The 22,581-nt window shown below is 45.7% G+C and overlaps 1 protein-coding gene across 1 annotated transcript; it reads left to right on the top strand.

Annotated features, from left to right (window-relative positions):
- Positions 1-3,108: 3,108 nt before the first annotated feature.
- Positions 3,109-22,581, top strand: LOC130483811 (cysteine-rich venom protein latisemin-like). The gene is made up of 7 exons (XM_056856710.1): positions 3,109-3,171; positions 9,948-10,061; positions 14,092-14,179; positions 14,729-14,874; positions 18,361-18,455; positions 19,505-19,593; positions 22,454-22,581. The coding sequence occupies exons 1-7, from the start codon at positions 3,109-3,111 to the stop codon at positions 22,579-22,581; spliced, it is 723 nt and encodes a 240-aa protein (XP_056712688.1).

Raw genomic sequence — 22,581 nt, 5'->3', positions numbered from 1 at the left:
GGTCCCAGGGGCAGGAATGTAAGCCACTGTTGGACGCTGACTCATTTTGCAATCCAGGAAACAGAGGAGGTATATATACATGCTAAAACCACCAGACTTCCAGCACCTACTTAGAGATACTAAGCACCAGCCCTCTTCGAAATAAGAAGGTAAGAATTGCTTCTTCTTTTGCCATTGTGTGCAGCTTGATATGCAAAGATATATGCATTGTGTGCAAATATGCATTGTGTGCAGCCTGATATGCAAAGAGATGGTTAGCAGTTCTTACTTTCAGAAGGTAGGTTGGTCTGCAGTAGAAGAGCTGGATTCGAGTCCTGGAGCCCCTCGGAGACCAACAAGATTTCTGAGGTATAGGCTTTTAAGAGGAGAAACGCCTGTCGTCAGCTGAACTTAGCATTTCATGGCAGTGATACAACTGCCACGCGATACAAATTGTAATATTGCTAAGGCTATAGGGTCAATGAGGAGGGAAAGCAGCTTGGTATAGCCCGCTCATCAGATCTCGGAAGCTAAGCAGGGTCAGCCCTGGTTAGTCTTTGGAAGGGAGAGCACCAAGGAAGACCAGGGTTGCTATGCAGAGGAAAGCACTGGCAAACCACCTCTATTGGTCTCTTACCTTGAAAACCCCATAAGGGATCGCCATAAGTCGGCTGCGACTTGATGGCACCTTTACACATACACACACACACACACACACACATAGGGTCAATACCATTAGAAAGAACCACAAACACACTTGCCTCCGACACCAGTGTTGACCGCCTCTCCTTGCTCAGATGCTTGGAGATGGCTTTAAAGTTGAATGACTGGGAGCCAGCATGGTGTAGTGGTTAAGACATAGGAGACAGAGTCCACTGCTTCTAAGAAGCGGTGGACTCTGATCTGGACAACCGGGTTTGATTCCCCACTCCTCCATGTGAGCGACTGCAGCAGCATTGTCCTGCCTGTGTGCCAAAGTACCTAATATAATAGGCATGCCCCTCCGATCCTAGAGAGAATAGGCATGCATCATTACTAGTATCCATTTTGACTAGTAGCCATGAATAGCCCTCTCCTCCATGAACATGCCGACTCCCTTCTTAAAGCCTTCCAAGTTGGCAGCCATCGCCTGGGGCAGGGAGTTCCACAATTTAACTATGCATTTTGTGAAGAAATACTTCCTTTTATCTGTTTTGAATCTCTCACCCTCCAGCTTCAGCAGATGACCCCACGTTCTAGTATTACGAGAGAGGGAGAAAAACTTCTCCCTGTCCACTCTTTCCATACCATGCATATTTTTATAGACCTTGACCCTGTCTCCCTTTAACTGCCATGTCTCTCCCCTTAACTGACTCACATTCTAACTGCATCTGAAGAAGTGAGCTGTAAATCACAAAAGCTCATACCCTGCCAGCAATGTTGTTAGTCTTTAAGGTGCTATTGGACTCTTGCTCTTTTCTACCCTCTCTCTAAGTGAGTGAAAAGCAAGCCACACTGTAAATGCCACTTGGACGTCCACAGTCAAGGCTGAATCTAAAAGCCGCTTTCCCCAGCCCCTGAGCTGCAAAACTGGTCATTCCAGAGAAGTGTGACCCAGTCTGTCATTAGCTGAACCCCACCTCCTCCAACAGGCAAACCCCACCACGAGAAAACCTCTATTTTGTCCAGACTGACTTTCAGTTTGTTTGCTCTCATCCAGCCCGCTTGCATGACCAGACCCCAATTCAGGCTTCCTCCATACCATCTGAATTTAAGTTGACAGAAGAAGAAGAAGAAGAAGAAGAAGAAGAAGAAGAAGAAGAAGGAGGAGGAGGAGGAGGGGGAGGGGGAGGAGGGGGAGGGGAGGGGAGTTGGTTTTTATATGCTGACTTCCTCTACCACTTAAGGCAGAATCAAACCGGCTTACAATCACCTTCCCTTCCCAAGGTCACCCAGCTGGCTTCGTGTGTAGGAGTGGGGAAACAATCCAGTTCACCCGATTAGCCTCCACAAACCCGGTTCTCCAGATCAGAATCCACTGCTCCAAACCACAGCTCTTAACCACTACACCACGTTGGCTCTAGAGAGACCGAATGACTGAATACTGACAGCAATGCAATATGTTTTAATATTTTAGATGTTCTGTGATATTTATATGTATGTATTCTGTTTTAAGTGGTAGAGAAAGTCAGCATATAAAAACCAACTCTTCTTCTTCATTCCTGTCAATGCTTTGCACACAGAGCAGTTTTTGAAAACTATCTGGAAATTCCCCTGCCTTCATTTTTTTTACTTAGAAACTACCAACTAGCTTTGATGAGCCAAGATAACCGAACAAGCCTTCCCCTGCAGGGAAATTTTCCTTGCTTCCTACATCTCCACACTTTTTCAGTGTGAGCTAATCCACCCGACTGAAGTAGGTAAACTTTAAAGCTTGCCCCGAGTTTCGCCGTCATGAACTCAGTCACTCCTGTCGGGGACAAGGGAAGGGATGCTTGCCAGAGCGTGGAGGAGCAGTCACCTTGGCAACCATTTATGGAGCCTTGTGGATGACGTGGGCAATTGATGATACCCTGTCGGCCCATCACAGATGCCAAAAGACAGAATGTGCTAGGCTTCTGCCAGACTTTACGAAGGGAAACACCAAGTATACTAAGGTGTCTTTGAATACAGTGACAAGGGAGAGTATCTATCAGGAGCCACTGGGACAGAATACAGTTTTGAAGGCTAAGTTGTAGAGAAGTTGGCACTGGAGAATGTAAGTTTTACCTGCTCGAGGAGCTGAGGAAGGTGAGATCCATGTAGAGGTGAGGTCTAGGTGAGGTCCATATGAGGTCCAGGTGCTATGGAACACAGGCAGGACAGTGCTGCTGTGGTCGTCTTGTTTGTGGGCTTCCTGGAAGCAGCTGGTTGGCCACTATGTGAACAGACTGCTGGACATGATGGGCCTTGGTCTGATCCAGCAGGGCTTTCCTTATGTTCTTATGTTCGTGTTAGGGAAAGGGAAGGTTCCGGAGAGAGATCCAGGGGAAATATGGCTGGGGGGCCATCTTGAGAACTCAAACCACAACTTATAATGGCAGCGCCGGGTTTCAACTGGACAATTCTATAAACAGCAAAAATAAGAGAAAAGGCTTTTTGTTTTCAGAGATGGCTGTGACCGTTGTGTTGATGATAAGTCTTGCGGCCGTACTGCAACCATCTGCCGGACAGGTAAGTCACTCGACTTCTGTAGAGTTCTATGGCTGGTTAAAGCTTATTAAATCTTTCACATTTAAATCAACAGGGTTTGTAGAAGTGCTTAACTCTGGCTAGAATTATGTCTTTCTTTTCCCTCCTGTTCTTAGACCGAGGTCTTGAACAATAAAATCATAAAACTTAAACGAGACCCATCTCTAAAAACACCTCCCTTCGTCTCTTCTCTGCAGCCTCCAGAAAACGAGCAACAAAATAAGTATGCTGAGGGTCAGAGTCCTCTAAGAGGAACTGAACCTTTTGCTCCAAAGTTGCTCGAGGAGATGTAGACCCTTTGTTAAAACATGGTATAATCCATTTTAGCCTAAGTTGGTATATGTAAGGACAGTGCAAAAGGATATGTACCAAGGAGTACACTGACTGAAGAGGGGAGGGTCACAGTCAGTCTGAAAAAGGGATCCTTTGCATACGGCCCAGCAAAACCATTCAAAAAAGGCAATTAAATCTTGAACGCATAAAGATTCTACATAACTTTAGACCAGTGGTTCCCAACCTTTTTTTGACCAGGGACCACTAGGATTTTTTTGCTCGGTGCAGGGACCCCAAGGTTCAAAATAAAAATTCAGAGAATTTGAAAATAAACTTTAATCATAAGTGTTATTAAACTTAGAATAATATTTGAAATTTTTTTTATAATAGAGAACTTTTAATTGAAAATATTAATTTATTATGGGTTTATAACTTTGTTTCACGGACCTTCATTTAGTTCTCGCGGACCCCTGGGGGTCCACGGACCCCCGGTTGGGAACCAGTGCTTTAGACTAACCAGAGATAACAGGCCCAGGGCAAGTGGAGAACATGTCCTCCGAGCATCAAAATGAGTGTAACTCTTATCTCTAGCAGCTAGAATTATGTCTTACATTTTTAAAGATTAGAGTTTGGTCATCCTGAGTCACCAAATGCATTGCATTGCTGTGACCCTCCCTGAACCCACTAAGAGGGAAGAAAAATCCCACCCAAGTGCTGCAAAATGGTTCCCGCAAGCATCTCGTTCTACCGTGGCGGGTGTAGAATTTACATAGATGGCCCAGGTCCGAATCCACCAGATTCTGATGAGGATTTCCCCTCCCCATTAACACCTGGACTTGCCATTTGCCTGGTGTCAGTGAGCAATCTCCCGTTAGAATAATTCAGATCCAGGCAGGGATCACGCTACTTACCTTCACATTGTACCTCGGTAAACATGAAGTGATCGGCTTTTATCCGGGGCATCCAAAAGAACAATCCAAATAAGTATTAGAAAAACAAAAGTTTTTCTAAACTTTTCTAAAACATGGTGAAAGCGTACTAGAGGGCATGAGAAAACAACACTCCAGGTTCAGAATTTTTATAATGAGACACAATACAAATATTAAGACAATCTCGTCAGACCTCCATAGCTAAGCAAGGTTGGCCCTGGTTAGTATTTGGATAGGAGGTCCAGTGTTGTTACACGTAGGGTTGCCATCTCCAGGTTGGGAAATATCTGGAGATTTTGGGACTGGAGTCTGAGGAAGGCAGGGTTTGGAGAGGGGAGGGACTTCGGTGACATAGAATCGAATTGCCAAAGTGGCCAGTTTCTCCAGGGGAACTGGTTTCTATCGCCTGGAGATCAGCTGTAATAGCAGGAGATCTCCAGCCACCACCTGGAGATTGGCAACCCTATGCTGCACAGAGGCAGGCAATGGAAAACCACATCCGATAGTCTCTTGCCTTGAGAACCCTTCGGGGTCACCATAAATCGCCTGCGACTGGACGGCCCTTTCCACCAGCAGCAGCTAGCAAACACCTGTTTTAAAAACAGATTCTTCTTCAGAAAATTTGCTGGCTATTGACTGTAATCTTGGTTATATGCCTTTTTTCAAAAGACCTCGGTCACTGCAAATTCCTGTGGCTGACAAGAGCAAGACATGACACGGTGTTTGCTAGCTACCTGCGGTTATGTCATTATATAATTATATTTGTATTGGATCTCGTTATAAAAATTACAGACTTTCACTTTGTTTCTCATTCTCTCTAGTGTGTTTTTGTGCCCCTTTTTTAATGTGGGGCGAGACAGACCACCATAACACCAATTTCAGGGGGTAGGGAAATGTGAACTTTACGGTGATATGAAGACACTGGTAGGGTTGCCAGGTCCCTCTTCTCAACCGGCGTGAGATTTGGGGGGCAGAGCCTGAAGAGGGCGGGGTTGGGGAGGGGAGGGGCGTCAATGCCATAGAGTCCCATTGCCAAAGCGGCCATTTTTCTCCAGGTGATCTGATCTCTATCGGCTGGAGATCAGTTGAATTAGCAGGAGATCTCCTGCTACTACCTGGCAGTTAAGCAACCAAAATAAACACCTCTGTACTACTACCACAGGTAAGGAACTAAGTACAGGAAAGGCTGATGATATTCAATCAATCAATCACAAGTTTACAAAAACAAGGTGTATTAAGTGCAGTGAATGACATACAACACACAAATCTATATACAATCCTATGTTAACAGTCCTAAAGGGTACAAGTCTCAAAAGTTCCACTATGAGTAATCTTCATAGAAGAATGGCGAGGGAATTTGGTATAAACAGTCCCATACAGGTACAAGTATCCAACAATGAACTGCAACAAATCTTCATAGAAGAGTAGCAAGGGGGACGATCGTTTCTGTTCTTCCTCAGCCCCGTTTCTGCATGCAAAAATCCATTTATAACTTTTTATAACTTAATTTCCTTATAGGTACACCATTTCATAATGAATAGCATTTCATAATGAATAGCAAAAATCCATTTATAACTTTTTATAACTTAATTTCCTTATAGGTACATCATTTCATAATGAATAGCAAGATAGTACATTACTTACAGTCAAAGCCAATTTGTATGCATTCAAAATTCTCATATTATTTCCTTTCTCCCATAGGGATGAAAAAAGCAGCTATGCCAAATAGCATACGTAGGGTTTCCAGCTCCAAGTTGGGAAATACCTGGAGATTTTGGGGGTGGAGCCTGAGGAGGGCGGGGTTTGGGGAGGGGAGGGACCTCCACAGGATGCATTACCATACACTCCAAAGAGGCCATTTTCTCCAGGGAAACTGATCTCTGTCACCTGGAAATGAGCTGTAATCCCTGGAGATTGTCAGCCACCACCTGGAGGTTATGGAAATCCCTATACAGGAAAATTATTTTTCAGTACACAACCACTAATCACTCTAAATATTCTTTTTCAAACTGTATTACACTTTATACATATCAACGTATGATGAATTATTACAGTAAGACCTGTAAAATACCTGTAGCAGGAAAGAGAGGGCCATCCTAGATGGTTCAAATTGGCAGCCAGTCTTGCCACAGGTCCAATGATCCCAAGCGTATTTTCCTTTTCATTGACAAAGCGCTCTCTCTTACCTTGTTCAACACTGGAAAAGCTGTTTGGGTCCAACCCGTTGGCTACTAAAAGAGAACACATATAGTTAAGTGAAAATTGTAACAACTACTGAGTCAAAGAAAACAACGTGAGTAATAATGAGCAAATACTCTGTCCCTGAACTAAACTTAGCTCCATCTGCTATTCGATGAAGAGGCAGCGAGAACGCAAAGGACCCCCTCAAGAAGTGTAAGTATGCTTCAGTCATTGCATTGGATCCTATGCAGCCCAAATTTTATTTATTTAGACGGTTTCTAACAGCTCATTCCTGAGCGGAACGCCTGTGCTGGGCTTAGGAGGCAACCCAGCAGAGTTGCCTCCTAAGGATGTACCGGCAACACCGTAACCTCTGCCCAGCGCCAAAAACCCATGCAACCCTATGAGGTGGCGCATCTTGCCAGAAAAAAGGGGGTGTGGAGCCTGAGGAGGGTGGGGTTTGGGGAGGGGAGGGACCTCCACAGGATGCATTACCATACACTCCAAAGCGGCCATTTTCTCCAGGAAAACTGATCTCTGTCACCTGGAGATGAGCTGTAATCCCTGGAGATTGTCAGCCACCACCTGGAGGTTATGGAAATCCCTATACAGGAAAATTATTTTTCAGTACACAACCACTAATCACTCTAAATATTCTTTTTCAAACTGTATTACACTTTATACATATCAACGTATGATGAATTATTACAGTAAGACCTGTAAAATACCTGTAGCAGGAAAGAGAGGGCCATCCTAGATGGTTCAAATTGGCAGCCAGTCTTGCCACAGGTCCAATGATCCCCAGCGTATTTTCCTTTTCATTGACAAAGCACTCTCTCTTACCTTGTTCAACACTGGAAAAGCTGTTTGGGTCCAACCCGTTGGCTACTAAAAGAGAACACATATAGTTAAGTGAAAATTGTAACAACTACTGAGTCAAAGAAAACAACATGAGTAATAATGAGCAAATACTCTGTCCCTGGACTAAACTTAGCTCCATCTGCTATTCGATGAAGAGGCAGCGAGAACGCAAAGGACCCCCTCAAGAAGTGTAAGTATGCTTCAGTCATTGCATTGGATCCTATGCAGCCCAAATTTTACTTATTTAGACGGTTTCTAACAGCTCATTCCTGAGCAGAACGCCTGTGCTGGGCTTAGGAGGCAACCCAGCAGAGTTGCCTCCTAAGGATGTACCGGCAACACCGTAACCTCTGCCCAGCGCCAAAAACCCATGCAACCCTATGAGGTGGCGCATCTTGCCAGAAAAAAGGGGGCGTGGAGCCTGAGGAGGGTGGGGTTTGGGGAGGGGAGGGATCTCCACAGGATGCATTACCATACGCTCCAAGGAAACTGATCTCTGTCACCTGGAGATGCGCTGTAATCCCTGGAGATTTCCAGCCACCACCTGGAGGTTGGCAACCCTAAATACATGTATAGAAACAATTCAAAAACGACAATTAAACACAACATAGACAAAGTTAAAACACATGCTGGTGGATGGAGCGGTTGTTACAAATGTGATATGCATTGGGGGTTTTTAATAAAACAACAACAACAAATGTGATATGCATTGGTTTTGCGTTAAAAATATAACAAAAAGGGGGGGAGGGGAAAAGAAAGAAAAGGGAGACACCAAAGTGATGGACAAAAATAGAATGGATTTCAAAGTAAACGGGATAGGGAACATTTGTTCATCTCTCGTGGTGAGCAAGGAACTGGGAGATAAAAGGCAAGTGTTGAAATGTCACAACGCAATGTATTCGAAGACATGATAAAGCATGAACGTGGAAAAAAATAAAATGTAACTGTTACTTGAAATGAGTTTTGGGAAAGGTTCTGGGATAGCGGTAATAAATAGAATTGATGTGAAATGCCTAATAAACAGCAGATAATCAACGTGAAATGCCTAATGCAAATTTTGTGACGTTTATAGTTAGTTTCCTAACTCAAGTGAATGGACATCAGCTTGTTTGGTGCGTGCAATAAATGTTTCACAAACATTCTTTTTTTAAAAAATCATGGGGGTGAAATTATGGGTCTCCTCTTGCCCACTGCAGCCTTCCATGCACTTTGAAATTATGCTTCTGTGGGTCCCTGGATCCCCCCCTCCACACACAAAAACCCATGTAGGAGACAGCGTGAGAATCTGCAAGAGGACAGAGAAATGGCCAGAATTGCCAACAGAAATGCCGTTCTATTGGGGGAAGGGCTGTTGTGCTTACAGAGCGGCACCCCAGTTTTTCTGGATTCTGGAAGCTTCAGAAAACTCCCTTAAAAGTAGGGTTGCCAGCTCCGGGGTTGGAAATACCTCGAAATTTTGAGGGTGGAGCCTGAGGAGGGCAGGTTTGGTGAGGGGATGGATTTCAGTGGGGTATGATGCCATAGAGTCCACCTTCCAAAGCTGCCATTTTCTCCAGGTGAACTGATCTCTGTCACCGAGAGGTCAGTTTTAATCCTAGGAGATCTCCAGTCACCACCTGGAGTTTGGCAACCCTAAGGTGGAGCCTGGGAAGGGCAGGATTTGAGGGAGGAACCTCAGCAGAGTATAATGCCATACATTCCACCTTCCAAGCCAGCCATTTTCTCCAGACTGATCTCTGTCACCTGGAGATCAGTTTTAATCCCAGGTGATCTCCAGCCACCACCTGGAGACTGGCAACCCAACTTAAAAGTGATTTCCCATTGATTTCCCCTAGATTTCAGAGCCGTTTCAGTAACCCTTGAAACGCAAATGGCTAAAAAACTCAATTAACTCTACTTTTGCTCTCTGGTGAGCTCTATTTCCTCCATTGTGAGAAGGCTACTGTTTTCAGTTATTTATTTAAAAGCATTTATTAGCCACCTTTTTATCTTACACAACTCAAGGTGGCTTAGAATAGAAATAAAAATACTAAAAAACAGAATTTAAAACCAAAATTTAAGACTGCCACCAAATTAATCAAACGCTGTCCTAAATAAAACCATCTTCGACTTCAGCCGACTTAGATTATGCTCTTTCAGTTAATCATCTCCATTCGTATCTGAAAAAAAACTACAAAGTGCTTTTTTTCACCTTGGCTACAGTTCTAAGACAGGCGGAAATGAAATCAGATCATGCTAGGGTTCACCACCGGTGGGATGTTTTTTGGGACGGGATTTGGGGTGGGGAGGGACTTCAATGTCATAGAGTCCAGTTGACAAAGCAGCCATTTGCTCCAGGTGAACTGACCTCTATCAGCTGGAGATCAGTTGTAATAGCAGGAGATCTTCTGCCACCACCTGGAGGTTGGCAACCCTAGATCATATGCATTTGATTAAAGCGCACAATGGAAATATTTTTGGAACCATATCATCAGATGCAAAAAGAAATATTTACATAATGCTCTCTCATTTTAGGGGCCTATCGCTTCCTTGTCGACTGATCGTGCTGATCAGCAAAAGGAGATTACTAACAAGCATAATGCTCTCCGGAGAAGCGTGAAGCCAAGTGCCAGCAACATGTTGAGAATGGTAAGATGGAAGAAGCTCAAGTAATAGAGGATGGGTCTGTGTGTTGACACATGCTAGAACCTCTCTCTTTGACTGCAGGAAACATGTGCACCATGTTTTTTTAATGTATTGTAAATTGTTTGGAGTTTCTATCACCCCCAAAAGTGGTGCGGTCCAGGGGGCAGAGTATTAAGCTTTGATCCAGAAACTGTGATTGCGGTATCTTTGAGAGCCAGCGTAGTGTAGTGGTTAAGAGTGGTGGACTCTAATCTGGAGAACAGGGTTTGATTCCCCACTAGGGTTGCCAGGTTCCTCTTCACCACCGGCGGGAGGTTTTTGGGGCGGAGCCTGGATGGCAGGGATGGGGAGGGATTTCAGTGCCATAGAGTCCAATTGCCAAAGCGGCCGTTTTCTCCAGGCGAACTGATCTCTATCAGCTGGAGATCATTTGTAATAGCAGGAGATCTCCAGCCAGTACCTGGAGATTGGCAACCCTATTCCCCACTCCTTCACATGAAGCCAGCTGGGTGGCCTTGGGCTAGTCACAGTTATCTCCGAACTCTCTCAGCCTCACCTACCTCACAAGGTGCCTGTTGGGGGGAGAGGAAGGGAAAAGCCTGATTGTCCACACACACACAACAAGGCACCTTGTGAGGTAGGTGAGGCTGAGTGAGTTTGGAGCGAACTGTGACTGGCCCAAGGTCACCCAGCAGGCTTCATTTGGAGGAGTTGGGAGACCAACCCAGTTCTCCAGATTACAGTCCACCGCTCCTAAACACCAAGAAAGTCCAGGGTCACTATGCAGAGGTAGGTGATGGCTAGGGACCAGTACTGGAACAAATGTGGAGTTTAAATCACCCGTTCCCCAGTACTCATGTTGAATGTACCTTGAAAATGATTCAATGCACACATCAATAAGTCTGAAGTGTACATTGTACATGGGTTTTTTGTGTGTTCACTGTCAACTGAGAACAGGAGTACTGGTAGAAGACAACTTCGTGTGTTTGTATGACTGTGCGTATTAAGTGCCGTCAAGACCCTATGAATGAATGTCCTCCAAAATGTCCTATCGTTAGCAGCCTTGCTCAGATCTTGTAGACTGAAGGCAATGGCTTCCTTTGTTGAGTTGATTCATCTCATGTTGGGCCTTCCCAGCATGAGAGCCAGCATGGTATAGTGGTTAAGAGTGGTGGTTAAGAGCTGTGGACTCTAATCAGGAGAACTGGGTTTGATTCCCCACTCCTCCTCATGAGCTGTGGACGCTAATCTGGCGAACCGGGTTGGTTTCCCCACTCCTCCTCATGAAGGCAGCTGGGTGACCTTGGGCCAGTCCGTTCTTTCCGAACTCTCTCAGCCCCACCTACCTCACAAGGTGTCTGTTGTGGGGAGGGAAGGGGATTGTAAGCCAGTTTGATTCTCCTTAAAAGGGAGAGAAAGTCGGCATATAAAAACCAACTCTTCTTCCTCCTCTTTTCCTGCTGCCTTCAACTTTTCCTCCATTTCTCATTTTATGATTTCAAGCTTACCTGGATTCACACTTATCACGTTCCATGTTCCTATTATATGTGTCGAACAGCTTTGGGCTTTCCTTGGGCATCCATTCCTGACAACAAGCCCTTTTATGCTGAGATCCTTGGTATGCTGAGCTAGTTTATGCAACAAACATCCTCTTGACTTCGCTAGTTTATGCAACCAACATCCTCATGACTTCTCTTGTACTGACAGCTAATGATAGCAAAGAATGTTGTCCATTAAGAGAGTGATGTATATTCATGAAGTAACTGGCACAGAGGCAGAGGCTGTGCCATCCTACGCGAGCATTTCCCATCAGTGGGAAGGGAGGTTGTTCAATCGTAGGCTTGTGATGTAAGAGTCAATAATACGCTTGTTACGCAAAAGTCGGGTTGGTTGGGCAAATTCGCTTTAAGCCAGCAAGGCTCGGATTAATAAGAGGCAGTGGGGATTCAGGGATGAAGTTGGCTCGAAACAGAACGATACACTTCCTCACTGCTTGGACAAATAAACCTCAAATCCCATACCCTTGTTTTCAACACTGAGGGAGAAAGGGGCTACAGAAAGAACTCCAATGTTTTCCCATCCTCTGTCTATGCACGTAGGAAGAGGAGCGATTAAATATAAGCGTACTAATATCATTTGAGGAGACAATCTTGACCAAAATGAGAAGACAGAGTTTGCAGTGCGCCTACGAGCCCTGGTTAACGGGGGAACCAGGCTGGCTCCGATAACCGGGGTTAGCATTCAGCAAATGCAAGGATCTCCAGGGTCAGAGGAGCATGCCTAATATACTGGGTGCTGTGGAACACAGGCAGGACAATGCTGCTGCAGTCGTCTTGTTTGTGGGCTTTCCTGGAGGGACCTGGTTGGCCATTGTGGGAAACAGACTGCTGGACTTGATGGGCCTCGGTCTGATCCAGCAGGGCTTTCCTTATGTTCTTATGGAGGAAAGGGCTATCCATGGCTACTAGTCCAAGTGGATACTAGTCATGATGCATACCTATTCAGGATCACAGCACCATTACCTTAGGTGCTGTGAAACACAGGAAGGATGGTGCTGCTGCAGTCATCTTGTTTGTGGGCTTCCTTGAGGCACCTGGTTGGCCACTGTGTGAACAGACTGCTGGACTTGATGGGCCTGGGTCTGATCCAGCAGGGCTTTTCTTATGTTCTTATGTCCCCAACATTTTTCAGCCTGTGAGTGCCTTCAACATCACCCACTTTAAGATTTTACTGTCTGCTCTTTTGGAAGGGAGATATACATGTCTCCCTTATTCTCAACATGTTTGCCCATGCCAAATAGACAGTTGAAATAGCCCACCATGTGTTTGTTTGTTTGTTTGTTTGTTTGTTTTATTCGATTTCTAACCCACCCACCCCGGCAAAGGCTGGGCTCGGGGAAACAACATTAAAAATCAACATATAAAGTTTATAAACAGTATTACATACATATAAATATCACACAACATCTAAAATATTAAAACATATTGCATTGTCCTCAGTATTCGGTCACTCGGTCTCTCTAGAGCCAGCGTGGTGTAGTGGTTAAGATTGGTGGTTTGGAGTGATGGATTCTGATCTGAAGACGTTTGATTCCCCACTCTTCCACGTGAGTGGCGGAGGCTAATCTGGTGAACTGGATTTGTTTCCCCACTCCTACACACAAAGCCAGCTGGGTGACGTTGGGCTAGTCGCTGAATTCAAGGTCAGGTTCTGTTCCCAGGTCAGGGCAGCAGAGGTCGAGGAGTCCAGAGAACTAGGAAGTTGGGTCATCTGCTGAAGCTGGAGGACGAGAGATTCAAAACAGATAAAAGGAAGTATTTCTTCACACAACACGTAGTTAAATTGTGGGACTCCCTGCCCTAGGATGTGGAGATGGCTGCCAATTTGGAAGGCTTTAAGAGGGGAGTGGACATGTTCATGGAGGAGAGGGGTATCCATGGCTACTAGTAAAAAATGGATACTAGTCAGGATGCATCCCTATCCTCTCCAGGATTAGAGGAGCATGCCCATTATTTTGGGTGCGGTGCAACACAGGCAGGATGGTGCTGCTGCAGTTGTCTTTCTTGTGGGCTTCTTAGAGGTACCTGGTTGTCCACTGTGTGAACGGACTGCTGGACTTGGTGGGCCTTGGTCTGATCCAGCAGGGGGTTTCTTATGTTCTTAAGACTCTGCAGAGGCAGGCAATGGCAAACCACCCCTGAATGTCTCTTGCCTTGAAAACCCCACCAGGGGTCACCATAAGTCAGCTGTGACTTGACACCAAAAAATATATATGTTCAACAAGAAAGCAGCTGGTTAAGTCTTTTTTATTAATTATGTCTGTCCTATTGAAGTCAACCTGTTTTGTGCCTTTGACATTTTATTGTATGTCATTGCGCTGACCACCACTCAGTCTGTGTGTCAATCTTGGCTGATCGGTGATCGTCGCAAAGGAAGACTGAAAGTACGTGGGCAGATGATCTTGTGCATTTTTACCTTCTGCTTTCAGAACAGGTTGTGGATGTGTTTTTTGCTTTTGTTTTTCTTCATTCAGGAATGGTCTCCGGCCGCTGCTGAGAATGCTAAACGCTGGGCACAGCAATGCAACCAAAATCACAGCCCATCAGATAAAAGAACCGTCAGTAAGTAAAGCTGCCTGTCACAAACAACTATGCACATGCATAACCATCTTAGTATTTATGTAGCCACTTGATTCTATCTTTCTTTCTTTTATTGTCTGATCTTATGTCTACAGTCTTGAGCACTAACAATTCTAACAACAAAGTAACAATAAAAAGAGAGTAATAACCAAAACAATAAATATACCTGTAATAACTAGGGCGTCAGGTTGTCCAGATCTAACTAACTATTAGATTTGATTACATAGGGGGAAAGAACTTGGCAACTGCCAGGGTATTATTATGATCACTTCCAGCCAAAAGGGTCTGTAGCTTACAATGGACTCCTCCACATGAAGCCAGCTGGGTGACCTTGGGCCAGTCACAGTTCTCTCCGAACTCTCTCAGCCCCACCTACCTCACAAGGTATCTGTTGTGGGGAGAGTAATGTAAGCCACTTTGAGACTCCTTAAGGTAGAGAAAATTGGGGTATAAAAACCAGTTCTTCTTCTTCCGCGTTTAAGGGTTTGTACTGTTGATTTAAGTTTTTGTAAACATTTTCCTTTCTTCCAGATGGAATAGGATGCGGTGAAAATCTCTACATGTCAACTGCACCTAATTCATGGTCTAAAGCGATCGATGCTTGGTTCAGCGAGGTGAAAGATTTCCGTTATGGTCAAGGAAGTGTAACAGGCGCTCAAACGGGCCATTACACACAGGTAGCCCAAATGCTGCTTTTATCTTATATTTATTAATTTAGTAATCAAAATATTTATACCCTACTGTGTTGGCTAGGATGAGCACGGCCTTGTCAAAGTGGCGTGTTTCAACTGGCTGATCCATAAAACTGTACTTGGGGATATTTTTAAAAGAGATTGTGTCCGAAAAGTGCCAACAAGTCGGAACCGATTTATAGTGACCGCTGGTGGGGTATTCAAGGCAAGCGGTTTAAACAGATGTGGTTTGACATCGCCTTCTTCTGCAGGGTCTTGCTTCGTGGTCTCCCTTCCAAGTATGGACCTTGCTTAGCTTCCAAGATCTGATTAGATCAGGCTATACCAGGCTGCCTCTCCTCTACTTATGTAAGTTAAATAGGAGCAGCCAGTGTGATGCAGCGACAAAAAAAGCTAATGCGATCTAGGAGTGCATCAACAGAGGCATAACATCCAAATCGCAAGATGTCATAGTTCTGCTGTACACTGCATTGATCAGGCCGCACCTGGAGTACTGTGTGCAGTTCTGGAGGCCTCACTTAAAAAAGGATGTGGACAGAATGGAGCAGGTGCAGAGGAGAGCGACAAAGATGATCAGGGGCCTGGAGACCAAGCCCTATGTGGAAAGGCTGAGGGACTTGGGGATGCTCAGTCTGGAGAAGAGGAGGCTGAGGGGGAACATGATTGCTCTCCTTAAGTATTTGAAGGGCTGTCACTTAGAGGAGGGCAGGGAGCTGTTCCTGTTGGCAGCAGAGGAGAGGACTCACAATAATGGGTTTAAATTGAGGGCGGAAAGGTACCGGCTGGATATTAGAAAAACATTTTTTAAAGTTAGAGTTGTTCGACAGTGGAATCAGCTACTTAGGGAGGTGGGTGAGCTCCCCCTCACTGGCGGTCTTTAAGCAGAGGCTGGGCAAGCACTTGTCAGGGATGCTCTAGGCTAATCCCGCATTGAGCAGGGGGTTGGACTAGATGGCCTGTATGGCCCCCTTCCAACTGTATGATTCTATATGTGCTATCAAGTCACAACCGACTTATGGTGACCCCAGCAAAGGGCTCCAAAGGAAAGTGAGCAGCAGAGGGGGGTTGCCATTACCTTCCTCTGCAAAGTCCAAGTACTGACCCTGCTTAGCTTCCGAGATCTGACGTGATCGGGCAATACTAATACCATTCCACATCCCAAAAAGAGATTAGGTCAGTCTTTTTCAGTTGCAGGGGCCATTTCTACAACAGCAAGTCTTCTGGTATGTAAAACTAAGCAAGACTCTCAAGCTATGTATGGTATCCCAATAAGAACAGTATCCTTAGGGGAGGCGGCTGTGGCTCAGTGGTAGAGCATCTGTTTGGCATGCAGAAGGCCCCAGGTTCAATCGCAGGCATCTCCAGTAAAAAGGATCAGGCAACAGGGGATGTGAAAACCTCTTGGTGGATGGTGTAGTGGTTAGGAGCAGTGGTTTGGAGCGGTGGACTCTGATCTGGAGGACTGGGTTTGATTCCCCACTCCTTCACATGAGCGGCAGGCGCTAGTCTGGTGAACTGGATTTGTTTCTCCACTCCTCCACATGAAGCCAGCTGGGTGACCTTGGGCTAGTCACACCTCTCTCAGCGCCACCTACCTCACAGAGTGTCTGTTGTGGGGAAGGGAAGGTGATTGTAAGTCGGTTTGATTCTTCCTTAAGTGGTAGAGAAAGTCGGCATCTAAAAACCAACTCTTCTTATTCTTCTCTGCCTGACCCCCTGGAGAGCCGTTGCCAGTATGAATAGACAATACTGACTGACGGGCCAAGGGTCTGATTCAGTAGAAGGCAGCTTCATGCATTCATCATCACTTTCCCAGTGTTTTTTTTCCCCTCCTCGGACTTGCAAAAACAGTTGTCAAATACCACAATGTAAGGGGGTGGGGTGGTGCCTTCAGTTAAGTATGTTGCACAGCATACTTCTGAGGATGGTGGAGGAGAGAACAGTGTTGTAACCCACTTTGGGTACTCATTGGTGGGGGGGAAGCAGGGTATAAATATCTGAGTCAGTAATAAAAGAGAAGTCATTCCCCAGTCCTGGATCCCACCAAATATGTCTACAGATGGAAGGTTTTCCTCCAGTGTGGCATGGCCTCCCTGTATCCCCCTTCATGGTATAACCTAAAATGCCCCCAAAATGTTGATCTTATGGTATAGGAGACCCCCAACAACAGCAAGAAAGGGGAGTCAGAAGTAGGGTTGAGGTAGGTTCTGTAGTAGCCAGGGGAGATCAGGAGAAAATTGTCCTTATTTTGCTGACATAAATGCCCTTCAACTGGCCAAAGATGCTGGATCAACCCAGTACATTTAATGCCATTTTTCTGGCATGTGTTACAGGTAGGGTTGCCAGCTCTGGGTTGGGAAATGCATGGAGATTTAGGGGGTGGAGCCCGAGGAGGGTAGGGTTTGGAGAGGGGAGGGACTTCAGTGCCATAGAGTCCAATTGCCAATGTTGTAAGCCACATAGAGTCCACCTTCCAAAACGGCCATTTTCCCCAGGTGAACTGATCTCTATTGCCTGGAGATCAGTTGTAATAGCGGGTGATCTCCAGCCACCACCTGGAGGGTGGCAATACTAGTTGGAGGTCAACCATGGGAGAGGGAATCAGCAGAAATCACCTGTCTTGCAAAGTGTGGAAATGGTAGGAGGGATCCAACCCACAGTCTAGAGACGGCACATACATTTCACATAGGGACATGTGCTTTCATTTTTAAAGCCAGGAGATAGAGCTTCACCAATTCTGATTTTCTCTGCTTCAGCAATTTCTCCAGACACTCCTGGTCTCACAACTAGCTCGAATGCCTGTCAATTGGCTTTTCCCAGAGGAGGGTTGCCAACCTCCAGGTACTAGTTGGAGAGAGCAAGCGTGATGTAGTGGTTAAGAGCGGTGGTTTGGAGCGGTGGAGTCTGATCTGGAGAACCGGGTTTAATTCCCCACTCCTCCACATGAGAGGCGGAGGCTAATCTGGTGAACTGGATTTGTTTCCCCCCTCCTCCACACGAAGCCAGCTGGGTGACCTTGGGCCAGTCATACTCTCGCAGCCCCACCTACCTCACAGGGTATCTGTTGGGGGGCGGAAGGGAAGGGGATTGTAAGCCGGTTCGATTTTTCCTTAAGTGGTGGAGAAAGTCAGCATATAAAAACCAAGTCTTCTTCATCATCATCATCATCATCTCCTGCTCTTACAACTGATCTCCAGCTGATAGAGATCAGTTCCCCTGGAGAAAATGTCCACTTTGGCAATTGGACTCTATGGCCTTGAAGTCCCTCCCCTCCCCAAACCCTGCCCTCCTCAGGCTCCGCCCCAGAAACCTCCCGCCAGTGGTGAAGAGGGACCTGGCAACCCTTTCCCAGAGGAAGAAAAACCTCTTGCATTGCTGTCGTTGCCATTTGTCACAGGTACACTTCCATGGCACAATGGTAGATGCTCGGTCCCATTGTAATCGGTTGTTTATATTCTTTTTCACCTGCAGCTGACTTGGTACCGGTCCTACTTGCTTGGCTGCGCGGTCGCCCACTGTCCTCGGAGCAGATTCGCTTACTACTTCGTTTGCCACTACTGCCCGGCGTATGTATCAGTTCTGGATTTCGGGGTTTATTTGTTGCGGTGAGGAAGCAACTAACTGGGGAGGGGAACAACTTGGCCATTCTGCTTTCGCTTTCAGGTCAGTTGTGAGAACAGCAGAAGGAAAGGCAGGGGCCGTTTATGTGGGGCTGTGTCCCTGCTGTCACCCCCACTGCCTGCTTCAGGGCTTAATTTTGAATATGCCTGCCTTTCACGACCGTCAGAGGTCACCGTGCGCTCCCTGGGCGTTTCTGCATGCTTTGCCCGCATTTTCTGCATTCTGGCTAAAACAGCATCCAGAAAACATGGGTGTGATGCGGGGAGAGAGCGAGGAGACCTCTGACAGGTTGGGAGAGGCTTGCGTCATCAAAAGGAAGCCCCGAAGCAGTTGGCGGGGGATGACCCTGGGGAAACATTCCTGCATAAATGGCCAGGGTTATTTGGGGGAAGCCTTCTTCTTGTTGGCCTCCTCTTTCATTATTATTTTTTTACCTTTATACCTTTATTGAATGCACAGTTATTTTTCTGTGCCAAGCTCCATCACTGAACCTGGCAGAGATCACTGTGTCCAACCGTTTGCTTTGAGAGCCAGCATGGAGCTGTGGTTAAGAGCGGTGGACTCTAATCTGGAGAACCGGGTTGGATTCCCCACACCTACACGTGAAGCCAGCAGGCTGACCTTGGGCTAGTCACACTCTCTCAGCCCCACCTACCTTAAGGGGTGTCTGTTGTGGGGAGGGGAAGGGAAGATGATTGTAAGCCGGCTCGATCCTTAAGTGGTAGAGAAAGTCTGCATATAAAAACCAGCTCTTCTTCTTCTTCCTTCCCCTTCTTCTGCTTCCTTCTTCTGCTTCTTAGACTCCCTAGCTTGATCTCCAGGCCTTCTGTGGTCCACCCCACCCCCAATACACCATAAAAGGTTTATTTTAAGAGTTGTCAACATTGGCTGTTACAGAACTTGCCTTGAGCAGCTTGGAGATGGGGTCAACTCACCAACTATCCTCCCCTCCCCCACCCATACACATCATAATTCTTGACATCTGTCATTCCAGAGGAAATATCATAGGCTCAATCAATAAGCCATACAAATCGGGAAGGCCTTGCGCGGACTGCCCAAACGCTTGTGACAACGGACTCTGCAGTAAGTACCCAGATACCAAAATGACAGCATTAGACTAATGCTCTAAGAGTCTCTGGTTCAATCCCAGACTTTGGCAGGGGTGGTATTCTCTAATACAGCCACAGTCTGGATCCAATGATGGGAAAGGAAAGCAACAGGGGAGGGGCTGTGGCTCAGTGGTAGAGCATCTGCTTGGCATGCAGAAGGTCCCAGGTTCAATCCCCAGCATCTCCAGTTAAAGGGACTGGGCAAGTAGGTGATGTGAAAGACCTCTGCCTGAGACCCTGGAGAGCCGCTGCCAGTCTGAGTAGACAATACTGACTTTGATGGACCAAGGGTCTGATTCAGTATAAGGCAGCTTCCATGTGTCCATGTGAAAATGTAGTTAGCACAGTTCCACTTGAAGAGCAAGCACAATGGCAGCGGCAAAGCAAACAATTTTGCATCCTGGGTTAGTCCTGGATTTTGAGGCCTGCCTCATTTGGAGATTCAGAGTGAGAGTCCTTGGCCTTTAAGGACTCTTTAACGCTTGCCCTTCGGCACCTGCCTCTGACTACCACTGAGAGGAGGAAAAGAAGTCCAGTCACCCTGGAGGGACCTTCTCAGAAAAGCTGCTCCCAAATCTGGAAGTCATCGTGACAGTAAAGGAATGTGATCTTTAGGGCTGCCAACTCCACGTTTGAAAATACCTGGAGATTTGAAGGTGGAGCCAAAGAGGGTGGACATTCGGGAGGGAAGTTCTCCAGATCAGAGTCTGCCGGTGCAAACCACCGCTCTTAACCACTACACCACACTGTAATAGTACAGGATTAAGATTAATAGCCGTGTTAGTCTATCTGTAGCAGTAGAAAAGAGATCAGTTCCCCTGGAGAAAATGGCCGCTTTGGCAATTGGACTCTATGGCATTGAAGTCCCTCCCCTACCCAAACCTCCTGCCAGTGGCGAAGAGGGACCTGGCAATCCTACCAGTGTGGGAGGTATTAACTAACCCTCTCCAACCGCTTATTATCATCCCCAAATCCCCTTTATCCCGACTGGGAACATACATGGTAAAATTGTGCACCTCTTCCTTCAGATGATGAACTGACCTCTATATCATGCAGCATTGCAACTCTTACAACCTTGAATCACAAAACCTTTACAACAGTATCAGTTATCTTATGTGGTAGCTTAGTTCAGTTATCTGTAGCCACCTGGAACACTAAAAAATATTTTGCTGTAATAAACTTTCTGAATTCTTTTACCATATGCAAAAAACTGCATTGCATTAAGTGACACCCTGGTATAACATTCTCAACGAACCTAGATCTACTAACAGACAACCATTGAGAGGTAGAAATGATAGATATGACAGTGAAACCTCCAACTCCAGCAGGGCTTCCAGTAGGGAATACAATTTGAGATTTAGACAGGGAAGAGGGCGAGGTAACTCCCGCCCCACACCCCTCACCAGGCAGGCAGGAACCGCAAAACTTAGTTGTTAATTTATCAAAACGCAGACTTACTCAGCAAGAAAACAAAGTTTTACAATTAGGTTTAGGATATGTTCCCGCACCTCAATATTCTTCACTTCAGACCAGAATTGATATATTTAAACTCACCCATTTATTGAAATTAAAAGAACAATTTGGCAATGATAGCAATCCAACCACCCGAGAAAAGTTCAAACCGAAATCCAAATATGTCCCAAATACTACGAACCACTTAATAACAACATTCAATGAGGTGGTTCTATGGGACATTGAATGCATGGAAAAACGTAAAATTTATAAACAGCATAATTTTACATCTCAAGATTGGGAAACTTTAAAAGCTTTATCTGAATATCAGGATATTGTAGTGAAACCGGCTGATAAAGACGGCTCTACCGTAATTCTCAGTAAAGAGGACTATTTAAACAAGGCATTACGACAACTGAATGATAGACAGTATTACCGTAAACTATCTCACGATACTATGGAAGAAGTCCAACTGATTCTTAGAACAGTAATTAATGATGCCTTATCTCTTGACTACATTACAGCAGAAACGGCTGAATATTTATGTAATAAACATCCCAAAATGCCTATATTCTATGTTCTCCCAAAGGTGCATAAGGGACAAATTCCCCCACCTGGGAGATCAATAATTTCCGGGATAAATTCATTACTGGATCCCATAGCAAAATATTTGGAGTCCTTTTTACACACATATGTCCTAAGAACTGACTCTTATATTAAAGATACCAGCCATGTAATAACCACAATAGAAGGAATGAAGATCCCCAATCACTCTGTGCTAGGTACTTTAGATGTCAATGCACTCTATACAAATGTGCCCACAGACAGAGTAAGGCATGCAGAGATCCATTCTCCTGGAGAAAATGGCCACTTTGGAAGGTGGACTCTATTACATTATGCCCCATTGAAGCCCCTCCCCTCTCCAAACCCTGCACTCCTCAGGCACCACCTAGGGTTGCCAACCTCCTGGTACTAGCTGGAGTTCTCCTGCTATTACAACTGCTCTCCAGCAGAGATCAGTTCCCCTGGAGAAAATGGCCACTTTGGCAATGGGACTCTATGGCATTGAAGTCCCTCCCCAAGCCCTTTCCAAACCCCGCCCTCCTCAGGATCCAAAAACCTCCCACCGGTGGCAAAGAGGGACCTGGCAACCCTAGCTCCACCTCTAAAATCTCTAGGTGTTTCCCAACCCAGAGCTGACAACCCAATGCAAAGAACTGCATTATATTAAGTGACTCCTATTTGGAAGCTGTATTTATTAAAAGTGGTAAAGGCTTCATATGGACGCCCCATACATTTAGGATTCAAGGAACCAGGAACTTGCTTGAAGTGGTCACTGGGAGTTGTTTTGCTTTGATTAATGCCTGACCTTTCCTTTCCAGCAAATCCTTGCAAACATGATGATAAGTACAGCAACTGTGCTGATTTAAAAAGATCTCCTGGATGCAACAATGCACAAGTGAAGGAGTGGTGCCCTGCTTCTTGCCAATGCACCACGGAAATCAAATAG

The sequence above is a fragment of the Euleptes europaea genome, chromosome 10, assembly GCF_029931775.1.
Source record: "Euleptes europaea isolate rEulEur1 chromosome 10, rEulEur1.hap1, whole genome shotgun sequence".
Lineage (NCBI taxonomy): Eukaryota > Metazoa > Chordata > Lepidosauria > Squamata > Sphaerodactylidae > Euleptes > Euleptes europaea.
Note: the sequence above shows the minus strand (reverse complement) of the source record. Positions and strands in the feature narration are given on the sequence as shown.

Excerpts from the sequence above, each read along its gene's own strand:
- LOC130483811 (XM_056856710.1), top strand. The coding sequence starts at position 3,109 with ATGGCTGTGACCGTTGTGTTGATGATAAGTCTTGCGGCCGTACTGCAA. Across the intron at positions 14,875-18,360 it reads AAACGGGCCATTACACACAG|CTGACTTGGTACCGGTCCTA; the intron begins GTAGCCCAAATG and ends TTTCACCTGCAG. Across the intron at positions 19,594-22,453 it reads TTGTGACAACGGACTCTGCA|CAAATCCTTGCAAACATGAT; the intron begins GTAAGTACCCAG and ends TTTCCTTTCCAG.